The following is an 18,837-nucleotide window of genomic DNA, read 5'->3' as shown; positions in this document are numbered from 1 at the left end:
ATTATACCTCTTTCAGTAGTATATCCTTAAGAAATGACAGGGTAACCAAACTGGGTCACAAGTTTATTTTTCTGCTAAAAGTTTCAGCAGCTAAGATGTTCTGACTCTATCTTACTCAAAAGAAAAGAGATGAGAGAGTTCCAAATATATTTCTCTGGACTGTAGAACCAAATAATCCCTTTCTTGCTACATTACTTAAGGAAATGCTTTAGAACTCTATGTTCTTTTGGAGAAATTGTAGTCTTTAAAAAAATTGTTAAAGCAAGCTGTATTTTTGTTTCAAAGAAAGTATTTCCAGTGGGCTTTATCTGTGTTAGCTTCCTCATGTGTAGATAGAGAATCTAGTGTAGAATCCCTTTTATCAATTTCATAGCAATGTTCAGTCTACTTGTTTTGAAAATCTTTGAATCATCTGCACGTAAAAGTTTTACTCTGCTGACCACCATAGCATCAGAAGAACTTTTTCAGATAAGTACAATTTTTGTTATTGATTTCTAATTTCATTCCATTGTGGTCAGAAAACAAACTTCGTATTATGTCATTCCTCTTAAACTTACTGATAAAAATTTTTATGGCCTAGGTTATGGCCTATCCCAGAGAATGTGCCATGTACACTGGGGAAGAATGCGTACTCTGCTGATGTTGGATGGAATGCTCTATGGATGTCTGTTAGGTCTGCTGGCTTATTGTGTTGTTCAAATCTTTTATTTCCTTGTTGACCTTCTGCCTAGTTGTTCCATCCATTATTGAAAGTAGAGTACTGAAGTCTCCAACTGTCCTATTCAATTGTCTATTTCTCCCTTCGCTTCTGTCAGTTTTATCTCATATATTTTGGGGCTCTGTTATGTTTATAACTGTTGTATCTTCCTGAGGGATTGACTCTTTTATCATTACAAAATGCCCCTGTTTATCTCTAGTAACATTTTAAAATTTAAAGTCTCTTTTGTCTGATATTAGTATAGCTACTTCAGCTTTCTTAAGCTTACCATTTACATGACATATCTTTTTCCATCCTTTTACTTTCAATCTATTGGTCTTTTCCATCCTTTTACTTTCAATCTATTGGTCTTTTTCAATCTATTGATAGTTGTGTCTTTGAATCTAAAGTTTGTCTCAGCATAGACAGTATATAGTTGGATCTTGTTTTTTTATCCAGTCTGACAATCTCTGCCTTTCGACTGGACTGTTTAATCCATTCACATGTAATGTTATTATTGACATAGTTGTATTTATCTCTGCCACTTCACTTTTTGTTTTTAATACATGTTGTGTCTCTTTTGTTCCTGCATTTCTGCTTTACTGCTTTATGTTACATTAGGTGATATTTTCTAATATAACACTTTAATTTCTTCAATGATTTTTTTTCACTTTTTTTTGAGTTATTTCCTTTGTAGTGCTTCAGGGCTTATCTTACATTTTAATTTATCTAACTTAATTCAAGTGAGACATGGAAACATTACAACTATATAGCTCCTGTCTCTTTTCCCCTATTTCTGTAGAATTATTGTTATACATATCATATCCATAAACATTACACTCCAACAATACCATGCTATAATTTTTACTTAACATAACTCTGTCTTTTAAAGATACCACTAAGAGAAGGAGAGCAAGTGCATACTTAGAGCATTTGTTATTTAAACCTTCTTATTTGCCATTTTGATAAGCACTTTCAACCTGACTTTTAAGGAGCACCTCAGAGAAAGTGGTAAGAACAACCTTGTACTTCAGAACAGGTCCTCTTTGGCTATGTTCTAGCCAAGTTAGCAAAGAAGGCAATAGAAAATTGACAACAATTGAGATGAGGTGTTACAAAATAAGTATATTTTCTATTTTTATAACTTGTTCTGATGTCTTATAATATGGTTTGTATGAAAATAGTGAGTTGAAGAAACAGAAGATAAAAATCTGAATGTTGCTAACAAGATAGCTGACACTAATAAAAACCAAATATTCTGATATATTTCTGCAGGTTTAAAAAGATTACCTGGTAGAAAGCTGATTCAGACTTTGATTCAAACAATAAATTTACAAAATAACAATCATACTTCCCTGACTAAAGAGTAATACAAATTCATATCCTTTTGCTTTGTTTTCATTGAGAAAGATTCCAAAAACCTTGGTGATTTTTCTAAGAAAGTTCCTCAATTCTTCAGAACATCACAACTTCCCACCAGGTTAACTAAAATGTTACATCAACATTATAAACTACACCAAGAGTAGTCTTAATCTTAGTGTTCAGAAAAATCAAAAGAAAGGATTCATTTGTACGAGAGGTCCACAGTCTCTACTAAAGATTAAAGAATGAAGCTTTTATTTTTGTTAGAGAGACATACAGAAATGATTTTTATATATCCCTGCAGATATATACAATTAAATTATATAGATTAAATTATGGAGATAATTTGATTTAATCAAACAACTTACTTCAGATATGCAGTCTAGATTACAGCAGGAGAAATAAAATATATCCATTTAAACACACTTCAAAAACAGAAGAAAGTAAGAGTATATATTGTTTAAAAGCCATGCCTGCTGTGTAACGGAATCCATCCTTACCACAGCCCCATCCACCCACCCAGCCATCCATCTTCATTTATTAATAAATATTTGCCAAATGCCTACTGTATGCACTAGGAACCATAGAAGGTGCCAGTATATCATGTTGGGCAAACTGAACTGGGGCATTCATGAGGACACTTGTGTGGCAGCGGTGAGGGGAAGAGCTTAAGGGATGAGATCTCATAGGCTGTGTTAGGGAGCTTTGTCTTCACACTGAAGAGACACAGGAGGTTTGTTAACAGTTACTAAGTGGCTAACTTCATGCTAGGCGGTGGGCTTCAAGAAATAAACACCCATAGCAACACCCCCATTCTTGGTTCCCTTGCAGAGCTATACTTCCAATACAGTCTGTCAAATCCTCTCCTCACTAGCTAAACATCCAACTATGCACACGTTACTATATACATTTGCTCTCATTTAAATTTTCTTCAGTCCTCTTCCTGCCTTTTCTCACTCATCAAGAGAGTCTCATTTTCTTCTTCCAAATCTTTTCTTGAATGAAATAGCTACTATTGTAGCTTGGTGGTTAGTGCAAAATTCTAAATTATCATCCTTAAAATTTGATATTCTTCTTATATATAGCATAGCCCAACAAAACACACTCTGAATACTGAAACAGTAGCAAAAAAATGCCCTATTTGGGTGAAATGGTACATTGTTGTTTCCATAGCTGTTTGCTTTCAATTTTTTTAAGATTTAATTTCTAGAATTTCACACAATCGTTTACCTATCCTCAACTGATTCTGCCTCCCCCTTGCTTTTATTTTCCATTCTTTCTTCCCCAGAATTATATCCCTGACTTCCATGCAACATGTGTACTGCCTTCTCTGATCTGAGTAAACATGAGAAAAAAGAACAAGTCTCCATGTAGGCAACAAACATCTGAGCCCGCCTCTTTTTTTTTTCTTTCTTTTGCCCCATACATATGTTACAGAAGCAAAGCTGGAGAAAGGCTTAAATAAATCAACAGTAGTACACATTATCCTTTTAAGTCACCCTGCAACCCGATTCATATAAAAAATAATACAGAGGCATATGCATGAGGTCAATTATCTAAGAAAGTGAAGATGGTAAATTAAACATAATCTGGGTTTTCTTCCTTATCATTCTTCCATGAATCCCCAAGTGAACCAACAGAATGAGACCCATTTCTTTGTTTTCCACAGTCCTGAGAGATGCTGTCCTCAAAGCAGCTCAAATCCATACATCATAATCTGAACTATTTCATATCTCTCTTGTGAAAAAATGAAGCGGTGGACATCAACACACACTTTATAGAATCTTAAACAAATGTGTTTTGAACATTTTAATCTCCCTGAAACCCTGGTGCACCTTCCAATCAATTATAAAAGCACTGTGTCCTGACTTAACTGGCGGTGACTTTTTCCATTCCTAAATGGTGCATGAAATCACTTTGCATCTTATAATCAATAGCATTTTGAAGTCAACAGAATAGGCTATAAAACTGTAAAAGAATGCAAGCCTTTCAACGAATTCTATAAAAGTTAAATCCTGCTAACTATTTTAGCCTCTAATTTAATAAATGATTACTCTATAGAGTGTAATCAGTAACATTGTTAGGAAATATACTGAGGGTTTTTGCCTCTCATAATTCGTAGGAAGCAAAGGTTTACTTTTTGCATTTAAACACCATGAACAGAATACTTAAAGACATTTATTTTACATAAATGTACTAAAAGGTGCTTTATCATTATGCAAATCATCTTCTATAAAGCTGGCACCAGTCTAGTTGCAAAGCAATGATCTCTTGGGATTTAGTATTTTTAAATCTTGAAATATTGACAGGATTGACATATGATACCTTTAACTCATATTCATGGCACAAATAATTAAAATAATACTAATTTTCCTGTTACGTGAGCCATTGGCATTGCCTATTACACTAAAAAAGAACACTTCAGGAGACCTGTATATTTAAATTTGAAATTCCAAGTAATAGAGTATGAAAAGAAAAAAGAGATGACTTTCTTTTCTAAAAAACAGAAAATCTGTTCCTGTTTTCCCAAGGGAAATTTGTTAGGCACTGCTGCCAGACTACAGAAAACCTCATGAATTTTGATTCTACCAATTCAAATTTTATGATAATTTGGGCAAGAGCTGAGTTAAACAGGTTCCGTTAAGGTACAGACTTTTTCTTTCCTATCTATTTCCTAGGGCTAAAAAGAATGGATGATGCATAATAAAAAATTACTGAATAAAAGAATGAACTAATAACAACTTTACAAGGAAAACATGATAAAAAATTTTTTGAGCATTTAATATTAAAAAGTAGAATTTATAAATATATTTACTTAAAATAAACAGCCATTGAGCTCTACCAACCACCAGTCCCTCCCATCAGGAAGCTTGCACAAGCCTCTTAGATAGCCTCATCCACCAGAGAGCAGCCAGCAGAAGAAGAACTACAATTCTGTAGACTGTGGAACGAAAACCACATTCACAGAAAGATACACAAAATGAAAAGGCAGAGGACTATGCACCAGATGAAGGAACAAGATAAAAACCCACAAAAACAACTAAGTTTAGTGGAGATAGGCAACCTTCCAGAAAAAGAATTCAGAATAACGATAGTGAAGATGATCCAGGACCTTGGAAAAAGAATGCAGGCAAAGATCAAGAAGATGCAAGAAATGTTTAACAAAGACCTGGAAGAATTAAAGAACAAAGACCTAGAAGAATTAAAGAACAAAGACCTAGAAGAATTAAAGAACAAAGAAACAGAGATGAACAATACAAAAACTGAAATGAAAAATACACTAGAAGGAATCAATAGCAGAATAACTGACACAGAAGAACGGATAAGTGACCTGGAAGACAGAATGGTGAAATTACTGTGGCAGAACAGAATAAAGAAAAAAGAATGAAAAGAAATGAAGACAGCCTAAGAGAACTATGGGACAACATTAAACACAACAACATTCGCATTATAGGAGTCCCAGAAGGAGAAGAGAGAGAGAAAGGACCTGAGAAAATATTTGAAGAGATTATAGTCAAAAACTTCCCTAACATGGGAAAGGAAATAGCCACCCAAGTCCAGGAAGCGCAGAGAGTCCCAGGCAGGATACACCCAAGGAGAAACACGCCGAGACACACAGTAATCAAATTGACAAAAATTAAAGAGAAAGAAAAAAATATTAAAAGCAACAAGGGAAAAACGACAAATAACATACAAAGGAACTCTGATAAGGTTAACAGCTGATTTCTCAGCAGAAACTCTACAAGCCAGAAGGGAGTGGCATGATATACTTAAAGTGATGAAAGGGAAGAACCTACAACCAAGATTACCCGCAAAGGATCTCATTCAGATTTGATGGAGAAATCAAAAGCTTTACAGACAAGCAAAAGCTAAGAGAATTCAGCACCACCAAACCAGCTCTACAACAAATGCTAAAGGAACTTCTCTAAGTGGGAAACACAAGAGAAGAAAGGGACCTACAAAAAAAAAAAACCCAAAACAATTAAGAAAATGGTAACAGGAACATACATATCGATAATTACCTTAAATGTGAATGGATTAATTGCTCCAACAAAAAGACACAGGCTTGCGGAATGGATACAAAAACAAGACCCATATATATGCTGTCTACAAGAGACCCACTTCAGACTTAGGGACACATACAGACTGAAAGTGAGGGGATGGAAAAAGATATTCTATGCAAATGGAAATCAAAAGAAAGCTGGAGTAGCAATACTCATATCAGATAAAATAGACTTTAAAATAACGAATGTTACAAGAGACAAGGAAGGACACTACATAATGATCAAGGGATCAATCCAAGAAGAAGATATAACAATTATAAATCTATATGCATAGACTGTATCCAACATAGGAACACCTCAATACATAAGGAAACTCCTAACAGCTATAAAAGAGGAAATCAACAGTAACACAGTAAGGGTGGGGACTTTAACACCTCACTTAGACCAATGGACAGATCATCCAGACAGAAAATTAATAAGGAAGCACAAGCTTTAAATGACACAATAGACCAGAGAGATTTAATTGATATTTTTAGGACATTCCATTCGAAAATGGCAGATTACACTTTCTTCTCAAGTGTACACGGAATATTCTCCAGGATAAATTACACCTTGGGTCACAAATCTGCCTCAGTAAATTTAAGAAAACTGAAATCATATCAAGCATCTTTTCCAACCACAACGTTATGAGATTAGAAATAAATTACAGGGAAAAAAACATAAAAAACACAAACACATGGAGGTTAAACAATACATTACTAAGTAACCAAGAGATAACTAAAGAAATCAAAGGGGAAATCAAAAAACACCTAGAGACAAATGACAATGAAAACACGACGATCCAAAACCTGTGGGATGCAGCAAAAGCAGTTCTAAGAGGGAAGTTTATAGCAATACAATCCTACCTCAAGAAACAAGAAAAATCTCAAATAAACAATCTAACCTTACACCTAAAGGAACTAGAGGAAGAAGAACAAAGAAAACCCAAAGTTTGTAGAAGGAAAGAAATCATAAAGATCAAAGCAGAAATAAATGAAATAGAAACAAAGAAAACAATAGGAAAGATCAATAAAACTAAAAGCTGGTTCTTTGAGAAGATAAAATTGATAAACCTTTAGCCAGACTCATCAAGAAGAACATGGAGAGGACTCAAGTCAATAAAATCAGAAATGAAAAGGAAGTGACACGGACACCGCAGAAATACAAAGCATCCTAAGAGACTACTACAAGCAACTCTATGCCAATAAAATGGACAACCTGGAAGAAATGGACATATTCTTAGAAAGGTATACTCTTCCAAGACTGAACCAGGAAGAAATAGAAAATATGAACGGGCCAATCACAAGTAATGAAATTGAAACTGTGATTAAAAATCTCCTAACAAACAAAAGTCCAGGACCAGATGGCTTCACAGGTGAATTCTACCAAACATTTAGAAAAGAGCTAACACCCATCCTTCTCAAACTCTGCCAAAAAACTGCAGAGGAAACAACACTCCCACACTCATTCTACGAGGCCACCATCACCCTGATACCAAAACCAGACAAAGATACTACAAAAAAAGAAAATAACAGACCAATATAACTGATGAATATAGATGCAAAAATCCTCAACAAAATACTAGCAAACAGAATCCAACAACATATCAAAAGGATCATACACCATGATCAAGTGGGATTTATCCCAGGGATGCAAGGATTCTTCAATATATGCAAATCAATCAATGTGATACGCCATATTAACAAACTGAAGAATAAAAACCATATGATCATCTCAATAGATGCAGAAAAAGCTTTTGACAAAATTCAACACCCATTTATGATAAAAGCTCTCCAGAAAGTGAGCACAGAGGGAACCTGCCTCAACATAATAAAGGCCATATACAACAAACCCACAGGAAACATCATGCTCAATGGTGAAAAACTGAAAGCATTTCCTCTAAGATCAGGAACAAGACAAGGATGTCCACTCTCGCCACTATTATTCAACATAGTTTTGGAAGTTTTAGCCATGGCAATCAGAGAAGAAAATGAAATAAAAGGAATACGAATTGGAAAAGAAGAAGTAAAACTGTCACTGTTGGCAGATGACATGATACTATACATAGATAATCCTAAAGTTGCCACCAGAAAACTACTATAGCTAATCAGTGAATTTAGTAAAGTTGCAGAATACAAAATTAATACACAGAAATCTCTTGCATTCCTATACATTGACAATGAAAGATCAGAAAGAGAAATTAAGGAAACAATCCCATTCACCATTGCAAGAAAAAGAATAAAATACCTAGGAATAAACCTACCTAAGGATGTAAAAGACCTGTACTCAGAAAACTATAAGACACTGATGAAAGAAATCAGAGATGACACAAACAGATGGAGAGATATACCACGTTCTTGGTTTGGAAGAATCAGTATTGTGAAAATGACTATAATACCCAAAGCAATCTACAGATTCAATGCAATCCCTATCAAATTACCAATGGCATTTTTTACAGAACAAGAACAAAAAGTCTTAAAATTTGTATGGAGACACAAAAGACCCCAAATAGCCAAAGCAATCTTGAGGGAAAAAAACGGAGGTAGAGGAATCAGACTCCCTAACTTCAGACTATACTACAAAGCTACAGTAATCAAGACAGTATGGTCCAGGCACAAAAACAGAAATATAGATCAGTGGAACAGGATAGAAAGCCCAGAGATAAACCCATACACATATGGTCAACTAATCTATGACAAAGGAGGCAAGGATATACAATAGAGGAAAGACAGTCTCTTCAATAAGTGGTGCTGGGAAAACTGGACAGCTGCATGTAAAAGAATGAAATTAGAATACTCCCTAACACCAGGCACAAAAATAAACTCAAAATGGATTAAAAACCTAAATGTAAGACTGGACACTATAAAACTCTTAGAGGAAAACATAGGAAGAACACTCTTTGACATAAATCACAGCAAGATCTTTTTTGACCCACCTCCTAGAGTAAGGGAAATAAAAACAAAAAAAACAAATGGGACCTAAGGAAACTTAAAAGCTTTTGCACAGCAAAGGAAAGTACAAACAAGACAAAAAGACAACCCTCAGAATGGGAAAAAATATTTGCAAACGAATCAATGGACAAAGGATTAATCTCCAAAATATATAAATAGCTCATGCAGCTCAATATTAAAAAAAAAACAACCCAATCCAAAAATGGGCAGAAGACCTAAATAGACATTTTTCCAAAGAAGACATACAGATATCCGAGAGGCACATGAAAAGCTGCTCAACATCACTAATTATTAAAGAAATGCAATCAAAACTACAATGAGGTATCACCTTACATGGGTCAGAATGGCCATCATCAGAAAATCTACAAACAACAAATGCTGGAGAGGGTATGGAGAAAAGGGAACCCTCCTGCAATGTTGGTGGGAATGTAAATTGATACAGCCACCATGGAGAACTGTATGGAGGTTCCTTAAAAAACTAAAAATAGAATTACATATAACCCAGCAATCCCACTACTGGGCGTATACCCAGAGAAAACCATAATTCAAAAAGACACCTGCATCCCCAATGTTCATTGCAGCACTATTTACAATAGCCAGGTCATGGAAGCAACCTAAATGCCCATCAACAGATGAATGGATAAAGAAGATGTGGTACATACATACAATGGAATATTACTCAGCCATAAAAAGGAACAAAACTGGGTCATTTGTAGAGACGTGGATGGACCTAGGGACTGTCACACAGAGTGAAGCAAGTCAGAAAGAGAAAAACAAACATCGTATATTAACGCATATATGTGGAATCTAGACAAATGGTACAGATGAACTGGTTTGCAAGGCAGAAATAGAGACACACATGTAGAGAACAAACGTATAGATGCCAGTGGGTGAAAGTGGTGGGGTGGGGGAGCGGTGAGTTGAATTGGGAGATTGGGATTGACATGTATATACTAATATGTATAAAATAGATAATTAATAAGAACCTGCTGTATTTAAAAAAAAAAAAAAAGAATGGGTAAGAGGTCACAAACCTGAAAGGAAACAACCACACACACACACACACACACACACACACACACACACACTTTCTCTCTCTCTCCCTTACTCTCTCTCTCTCTTTCTCTCTCTCTCTCTCTCTTTCCCACTAACCAGAATTTATCTCACAATTGAAGATAAGAAATATTGGGGATTAACCATACTTTTGGTTAGGTTATAAAAATAAAATAAAAAATAAACAGCCATTAATGCTCATTTAATTACATTATTTCCTGGTAATTAATTTATAAAGTAGCTAGCATTATTATAATACTGAAATAATTAAACTGCGTTCCTTTAAAAAATTCAGTAGTTCAGACATCTCACTAATATATTACACTAGCCCTTCCATTGGCTCTATCCACGTGAGCTTTCATTTTATAAATTGCTAATGCCTTTCCAAATTTATAACGTTTTAAGTAACCCAACCAAGTTTTGTTTTATTGCACATACTTCCTCCCAGGCTGTTTTAAAACATTTTAATCTTATCTTATATTTAATCTTATCTTAACATTATTCATTTTAATTTAATAAAAATCAGTCCAACTTTTCCAGTATGCCACCTAAAGTTTAGTCTCACTTAGGAAGGACTTCATCATCCCTAATTATAGGAATATGCTCTTGTATTTTCTCAAGTATACTTAGCAGAATTCCTAAGGAAGAGAATGTCACTGGCATTAAAGCATAACCTTATTAACATAAAATACTATTCCAAATGAACCTTCATTTCTTTTTTTTAAATATCACATGTGCTATTTAAAAAAGAAAAAAAAAAGGGAGTATTTTTCACTTCTTGCAAACTTATTCATATTATAAGGAGCTTAAAAAAATTTAAGAAAGTAGGTGAGCAAACTCTGGCTTTCATATTTACCCACTAATTAGAGTTCACAATCTAGTTTTTTTGCTCATTAGTCTGTCACACTCACTTCTGAATTACTCAATCTAGTTTTACATAGGAACCTAACTTCCCTCACGCTTCCCCAGATAACAAGAGGGTAATTCCAGGCCATTCATTATGCCTATGTTAACAAAAATCCTACTTGTCAAGTGACTCCTTGGAGCAAGTATGAATATCACAGAGTTATTTCAGCAGGACAGATTCCTTAATGTATTTCTTAAGCCATAAACTGCTTATATCCTTAGGACCCATTACTCTCATATACGTGGTAAAATAGATGATTAACTGAAATTATTTTTTAAATAAAAATTTTCTGGTGGCTAGAGTATATAATTTCAGAGTGATGGCTGCTAAAAGGAAACTGTAGGTATTATGGTGGTGATTTCAGGATTTTGCTGTTTGAGACAGAATAATATGAAATATCCCAATGCAAGCTGACCTAAAATCTCCACCTTTTTCTATACCCATTGTTTGACTCCTATTTTTTCCTGAATCATTACAATATTCTTTTAAAAGGTGATCTCTTTACTCAAAGGCTTAATTTAGAACAGGACTAACTGTACTACAGATGCAACTCTCACTGGAATACAGCTCTCCTCCAGTTACGATGCAGAATAATATTAGAACAACACAGACGTGAAAAGTCCTCATGCCACTTGCTGGATGCAGTCCCTGGGATAAGGTTATTTAACAGTTTTCAACTTCAGCTTTTCCATCTTTGTAAAATGGTGAATTTATCTGTAAAATGCTGAATTCTAAATTTCTAACATAAATTCTAGGAGCATTTTTATAGAACATTCCCTGAAACTTTTGACTATACTGTATTCAGAAACAGAGAGCAAATTATTTTAGAAATACAAACTGGTTTTAAAATTAACATAACAATGCAATTAAGTCAGAAATCACTAACAAAAAAATAAATAAAATCCCCAACCATCCCCAAGGGAAAAAAATTCTATCAAGAGAGTGAAAGAAGAAACCAGCACAGAAATTAATGAAAGTAGCAAACATGAAGTCATGTTTAATATAGCTAAAGCAAGGTCTACAAGGAAATCAATAGCTTTAAATGATTCTAACAGGAAAGAATAGACTTAAAAATGAATAAGCCCAGTTTCCAACTTAAGAAATTTCATAACAGAATAAGCTCAGAAAAGAGGAAGAGATAATAAAGAGCAAAATGTAATGAAATGCGAAAGTATGATACAAGAGAATATCAAGAAACTCAGAAGTTGGTACAATAAAAGGGGACTGAAACAGACAAACCTCTGGCAAGACTAATCAAGACAGAGAGAAAAGGCACAAATGCACAATATTAACAGTGAGAAAATGGAGACACAACTACAGATCCAGCAGCAATGAGAGACAGTAAGAGAATACCATGAATGACTTTTTGCCAATAAATGGGAATAGTTAATAAAATGGATAAATTATAAGAAAAATATCTGATTGAAGAGAAAAAAGAAAACTCAAATAATCTCATATTATTAAATACATTGACTTGGTCAATTAATCTATGACAAAGGAGTCAAGAATATACACTGGAGAAAAGACAGTCTCTGCAATAAGTGGTGCTGAGAAAACTGGACAGCTACATGTAAAAGAGTGAAATTAGAACATTCTCTAATACCATATACAAAAATAAACTCTGAATGGATTAAAGACCTAAATGTAAGACTGGATACTACAAAACTCCTAGAGGAAAACATAGGCAAAACACTTTTTTTCATAAATCACAGCAGTATTTTTTTTGGATCCATCTCCTAAAGTAAAGGAAATAAAAGTAAAAATAAGCAAATGGGACCTAATTAAACTTAACAGCTTTTGCACAGCAAAGGAAACCATCAACAAAATGAAAAGACAACCAACTGAATGGGAGAAAATATTTGCAAATGATGTGACCTATAAGGGATTAATATCCAGCATACATAAACAGCTCATACAACTCAACATCAAAAAAAAAAAAAAAAAAAAACCTGATTAAAAAATGGGGCAGAAGAACCGAATAGACATTTTCCCAAAGAGGAAATGCAGATGGCCAACAGGCACGTGAAAAGATGCTCAACATGACTAATCATCAGGGAAATGCAACTCAAAACCACAATGAGGTATCACTTCACACCCATCAGAACGGTTATCATCAAAAAGAACACCAATAACAAATATTGGTGAAGATGTGGAAAAAAGGGAACCCTTGTACACTGTTGGTGGGAATGTAAATTGGTGCAGCCACTGTGGAAAACAATACAGAGGTTTCTCAAAAAACTGAAAATAGAACTACCATATGACCCAGCAATTCCACTCCTGGGTATACGTCCAAAACACCAAAAACACTAATTTGAAAAGATACATGTACCCCAATGTTCACAGCAGCATTATTTACAATTACCAAGGTATGGAAGCAACCTAAGTGCCCATCAACAGGTGAATGGATAAAGAAGATGTGGAATATATATACACAGAATGGAATACCACTAAGCCATAAAAAAGAATGAAATTTTTCCAACTGCAAATAATATTTTATTTTTAAAGCTCAAACTCAGACAAAACTAAAAAGGATATTGTTTGAGAATACACAATTATTTTTAAGAAGCACTAAAATGATGATGTAAACTTAAGAACAGTTAAATATCTCTACCAAGCAGATAGTGGGATGAAATGGAGACTAGCATGTAGGTTGATACAACAGTACCTATTAGCAATGTGCCAGTTCTTAAACTGGGTATTGGAATCAAAGATTACCATGTTATTCTTATGATTTATAATAATGCATATTACATATACTAAGTATTATGTATTAAATGTACATGATAATATATATTACGCATTATATATAATAATATATGATACATGTGATAATATATGATATTACATATTACATATGTAATAATATATATTACATATACTTATATATATTATTTTATGTGTCAAATATTGTGTGATAAAAATTTAAAACAAAGTATTAAAATTAAAGTTTATTCATGAGACAGCATATAAAAGCTTTCCTAACTGATCTATTTATTTCTTCCCAGTTTATTTCATACATATTCATCACTACATCTGTGACATTCACTATTTATTTTATTTAAATCTCGTGCAATAATTTTAGAAATAGTGTCAAGCACAGTGGATGTTAAGACCAAGTAAATAGTGCTGTAAGGAAGAAAATAAAGACATTATAGAGAATTGTATGAATGCTGCATGCTATATTTATCCCCAGATTGGTTAAAATCAAAATAAATCACATTCTAGTCATCTGACTTTCATTCATAAAAAGAGAGAAAGAATAAAAAAATACATTACCATAATTTAGTGCACTTCTTTATTCTATTGGTGTATAATGAGCCAAGTCAGTTTCTTTGCCACTGTATTATACTAAACAGATGAATCCTTCCTTAAAATGTGAGAAAACAGGAAAGATATCTTTTTTAATCTACCAATAAGCAAGGTTTGTTTTCCTTAAGAGCCTACCGGTATGCTAAATGCTTCTGAAGATAAATTAGTTACTTGTCCTAATGGTTAAAAAAAGAAGAGGGGGGGAAAGAACCTTGAATAGGTTAAGGACCACAGCATCTTCAATGGAGGTGAAGCCTTAGAAACATGAGCAATGTAGAAAAAAAGGCAAATGTAGAAAAAGTTAAAATTTCAGGGGAAATAACCAAAAGCATGTTGGAAAAAATAGTGGAAATGTGGTCTATTCTAGATGACTTATCTTAATCAATAAAAACAATAAATAACTCTAAATTTTTAAAGTATATTCTTCAAAAGAAGAAATGAATTTCCTTTCATCAAACAGACAGCTCAGCAAGCAAAGATCTGAGAAATCTCAAGACGTTTATTACTCAAAAATTTTATCTCATGTTGTTAAAGACGAACTGATGTTACTCCTCAATTATATTTTGGAGGAAAACTATTTTATTTTTAATTTGCCCAGAATGCGTATGTAAAAATGAAAGCTGAGTAGAAATTCTAGGCAGTGAATTGCACAGAACACCGCTCACTTGGTATTCATCCTAGGTCTTAAATAAGTGTAGCCTGCCAAATGCAGCCCACTGGACTATTTTCAACCTCATTATCCAATTTCTTTTTCTAGAATCTCTGTTCCATTTCCTCCTTCCTATCAGACATTTAGTTCATGGTTTTTAAAGCTCTTTGCCACAGGGGTAGGAAAGAGGGAAAAGGAAGACAAGAACACATTTATTTTCCTAACTGAAGCAGCTCTAAACCATCAGTAGATGCGGAAAAGATTGACCGTGACAAAGAACTTTAAATTGTTAGGTTCTTATAGCCTGAGTGTCTCAAATGCTTCATGATTTCAGCAATGTGGGAAGGGATATTTAGTCAACCTTTCAAAAGAACGGTGTGGCTGTGGTGACTTCTCTGCTCTTCTTAGACTTGTGTTTCTGCAAGAGTGTCATTAAAGGGTCATATTTGATATGGGCCTCCCAGAGATCCCATGGTGGGTGAGGGGAGAGAAAAAAGAAGGAAGACACTTTAAGGTGTCCGTGCATCACAGCGTCACTACTCAGACCAACCCCAAACAACCCTGGAGACTTCACGGGCTGGTCCAAGGGATAGAGAAGTTGGACAACCGGAAATTATTTCCACTAATGATACCTAGTTAGGAACCTAACTAGATTTTAAAAAAAGACTTTCCATTGGAATCCTACGTAGCTAAATTACTCTGCCAAAATATCCCACTGTAATTAGAAGATACAACAAGGATAAAGCAATAATAAATCATGAAATCTAAATGTCATAAAGAGAACCGTAGATCCTTCTATTCAATTTTACACATTAACAGAGTGTTGGAACTCTACCCACCTTCCTTTCTTCCTCCCCTCCCACAGGCTGTTGTACATCGAAAGCATTTTTTCATATTACCTGGGAAAATAATCAGTATGCTTTCTGTGATGAAAACCGATTTTTGCTTTTAAGCTTTTTATTCTTTACACAAAATTTACCCATTATAACAAGTGAAAGAACAAAATCCAGATAAATAAAAGTTAATCACCTTCCTCTGCTCCTTTTCTCACCATTGCAACAAATCACCACAGTCAACTGAAATAATTAACATTTTTTAAAAGCTGCATAACATCCCAAAATATGAAGGTACTACAATTGATGCAATTATTCCCGCAATGACTAACATTTGGGTTATTTTAGTTGTCTTAGGTTTTTGTCATTTCAGAAAGAATACTGCACCACGTGAACACACATATGCACACACATATGTGAACACAGTACCATCAGTACCCATTATACTGGTAACTTGATTGCTATGGGACAGTCTCCCAAACAGGACTTTCAGAAAAGCTGCAACAATCTTTCATATTCCCACCAGCAAAATAGTAATATGTGGGAAACAGTTACAGAATATGCTATGCAGTTAAAACATTTCATAAAGTAAAGTCCATAGACTTTTAGGTATTAATCAGTTTAAGGTGATTTTTAACTTTGGGATATGTTTACACTGATTCATTTAGAGAGGTTGCAATAATAAGATATTTATACAGGAATCTCTGCAAGAATAAAGCCTATACTGGGGTTGATTTTAACTTACCTTTTTTTGACACTTCTGCCCCATTGAGTTCTTTTTGTGCTTCTTCAATTTTGTCTAAGAAAAACAGCAACAAAAAATTATAAGTCAATTCATCATACACAAATAAGAATACAGTAAAACAAATATACTACTTATAAACAGTACCTGATGCATAGCAATAAATATTTGTTGAATGAATTATTTGAAACAAATATGTGTAAACTGTTAAAGTAATAATAAAGTCCTTTTAAAAATTATACTTATAATTTTAATTATGTCTTAGTCACAAGGACTGCTTCCAATTGTTTCCACAATGCAAGTAATTAGTGCATTTTAAATACTGAACCATAGTTTAAAAATGTTTAGCTGATTAATTAAAGTATGTAAACATAATTCTTTCTTTATGAAGACACACAGATTTTATTAGAGAGATAGAGCAAATGCCTACTGGCTTAGAAACAAGTCTAAGCAAAGTTCATAGATGGCCTCAGACCTAAGCCAAACATGGAAGAAATAAAAGAAAGGATGGAAAAATGAAGGAAATGATGGGCTGAAGAGCAGCAACACAGTACCCACCACTTTTGCTAACCCCTGATTACAGAGCAGTTATCCATGAAGTGTGAGGGTAGAACACTGCATTAAAGATACCAGATAAAACTAATGACTACAGAAGTGCTATATATGCACGCAGTTTCGAAAGAAGCAATAACTAACGAACAGTTGGGATGGCTGCCTCAGGAGCGGATGGGAGAGGGAGGTACGTGGGCCCAGAGCCTGTAGGTCTCCCATGTGAGCTTTGAGCACAATTCGATTTTGTAAGTAAGCACATGTTCTACTTTGGTAACAATTAATTTAAATTTTATAAGGATATATATATTTGACGATTATGACAGCAACCAATTCCAAATTTAATACAGTGGTCTAAGTGCTAATTATAATGGTAAAAGTAACAAAATTCCTAGGGTACTATTTTCTACTGAAATGAATACAGTAACCATACTTATGCAACCTTTTAGATAGTCCCTTGGCGTATAGTTTAAATGCTTTCAAAACATTGGTATGTCAGCCCTTCATGCCTCCCAGCGTCCACCAGCAGCTCCCAAAATGCTCTCCACTGGCCGTGGAAGATGCAGCCTCCAAAATGGCATCCTTCCCCAACTAAATAGGGCACAGATCCCACCATATGCCCTTCAAGCTCTGGTTCTATCTGCCTTTTCCCCATCAGCCTTTCCAGAAAAGCCAGAAATCCACAGAACCTTCGATTTACTGATCAAACTTCTTTCAGTTGCATATCGATCCATCCAGCCTGCCATATCAAGGGGGAGGGGGACCATTAGAATAAAGGAAACAAGCAATGGTTAATCGTAACTACAGCTTCATCCTGACAAACGCACTCCCCACAGCAATGTCCTATTGGCTTCCTGCTAATTACCAGGTCCAGGATAAGATTTGAGGGGAGAAGAGACAATCTTTGGAAATAATACAATTTTTTCTCATTTACAAACTTTAGTTATTTCTCATGAAATGATGAGTGAAATTGGAAACAGTACTGAAAAAAAAAAAAACCCTTATTAAATGCAGAAAGTAGATCCTGCACTTAGCAGTACTTTTACTTCAAAAGGAGAATTCCAAATGTATGGATGAAATCTGTATTAATACAAGTAACAAAAAGACAAGGCCCACTTTTTCAAAAAATAAAATGTACTAAGTACATTGGAGACATTCAAAATGTAAATAAATATTAAATACACAGTCTTTGAGAAACATAAAAATGAAAAGCACTATTATTTCTATGCCAGCAGTTTGTCCAAACTTGAGAACCATAAATAATATATACATATATATTATATATATTCATAGTAGTAATGACTGTGTTTAAGAGTTTATGCACACATAATTTGGCATTATACGATAAAACAACTTTTTATTAATAGAACCAACTGGGGCTCAAGGCAGCAAAAACTCATGACTTGACATATATTTAAAGAATAGCTTCTATTTAGTATATTGAGGTTTGACCACCTTCTGTTTGTACTTTAACATAACAAATTCTTGCAAAAATGACCTCAATTTATATTTGTGTATAAATCAGTAGATTTAGGATATCTAGTGTGTTAGGTATAGGCATCTACTTAAATGCCTTTACCTGGAGCTCCAGTTCAATAGGTAAATACAACCTTCAGTGAGAGAGCTTATAATAGCCATTATAAGATTTTGCCTCAATTTTTAGAAAAAGTCCTGTTTATAGTTAACCTATGTTTTATAATTCTCCTGGTAAAATATGATGTTTTAAAGACACTCTCAAAAAC

The 18,837-nt window shown here is 34.1% G+C and overlaps 1 protein-coding gene across 16 annotated transcripts in view; it reads right to left on the bottom strand.

The window, feature by feature from the left end:
• Positions 1 to 18,837, bottom strand: part of HIVEP1 (HIVEP zinc finger 1) — a 144,487-nt gene that overhangs the window by 52,550 nt on the left and 73,100 nt on the right. For 15 of the 16 annotated variants that reach the window (XM_059937937.1, XM_059937926.1, XM_059937928.1 and 12 more), the window contains 2 exons: positions 16,550 to 16,603; positions 15,811 to 15,870 (listed from right to left, as the gene is read on the bottom strand). In XM_059937937.1, coding sequence (XP_059793920.1) covers positions 15,811 to 15,870; positions 16,550 to 16,603 — 114 coding nt within the window. The remainder of the gene's footprint in view (positions 1 to 15,810; positions 15,871 to 16,549; positions 16,604 to 18,837) is intronic. The other variant, XM_059937938.1, reaches the window with a different exon arrangement.

Source organism: Balaenoptera ricei, chromosome 11, assembly GCF_028023285.1.
Source record: "Balaenoptera ricei isolate mBalRic1 chromosome 11, mBalRic1.hap2, whole genome shotgun sequence".
Taxonomy (NCBI): domain Eukaryota; kingdom Metazoa; phylum Chordata; class Mammalia; order Artiodactyla; family Balaenopteridae; genus Balaenoptera; species Balaenoptera ricei.
This window is presented reverse-complemented; position numbering and strand designations above follow the sequence as displayed.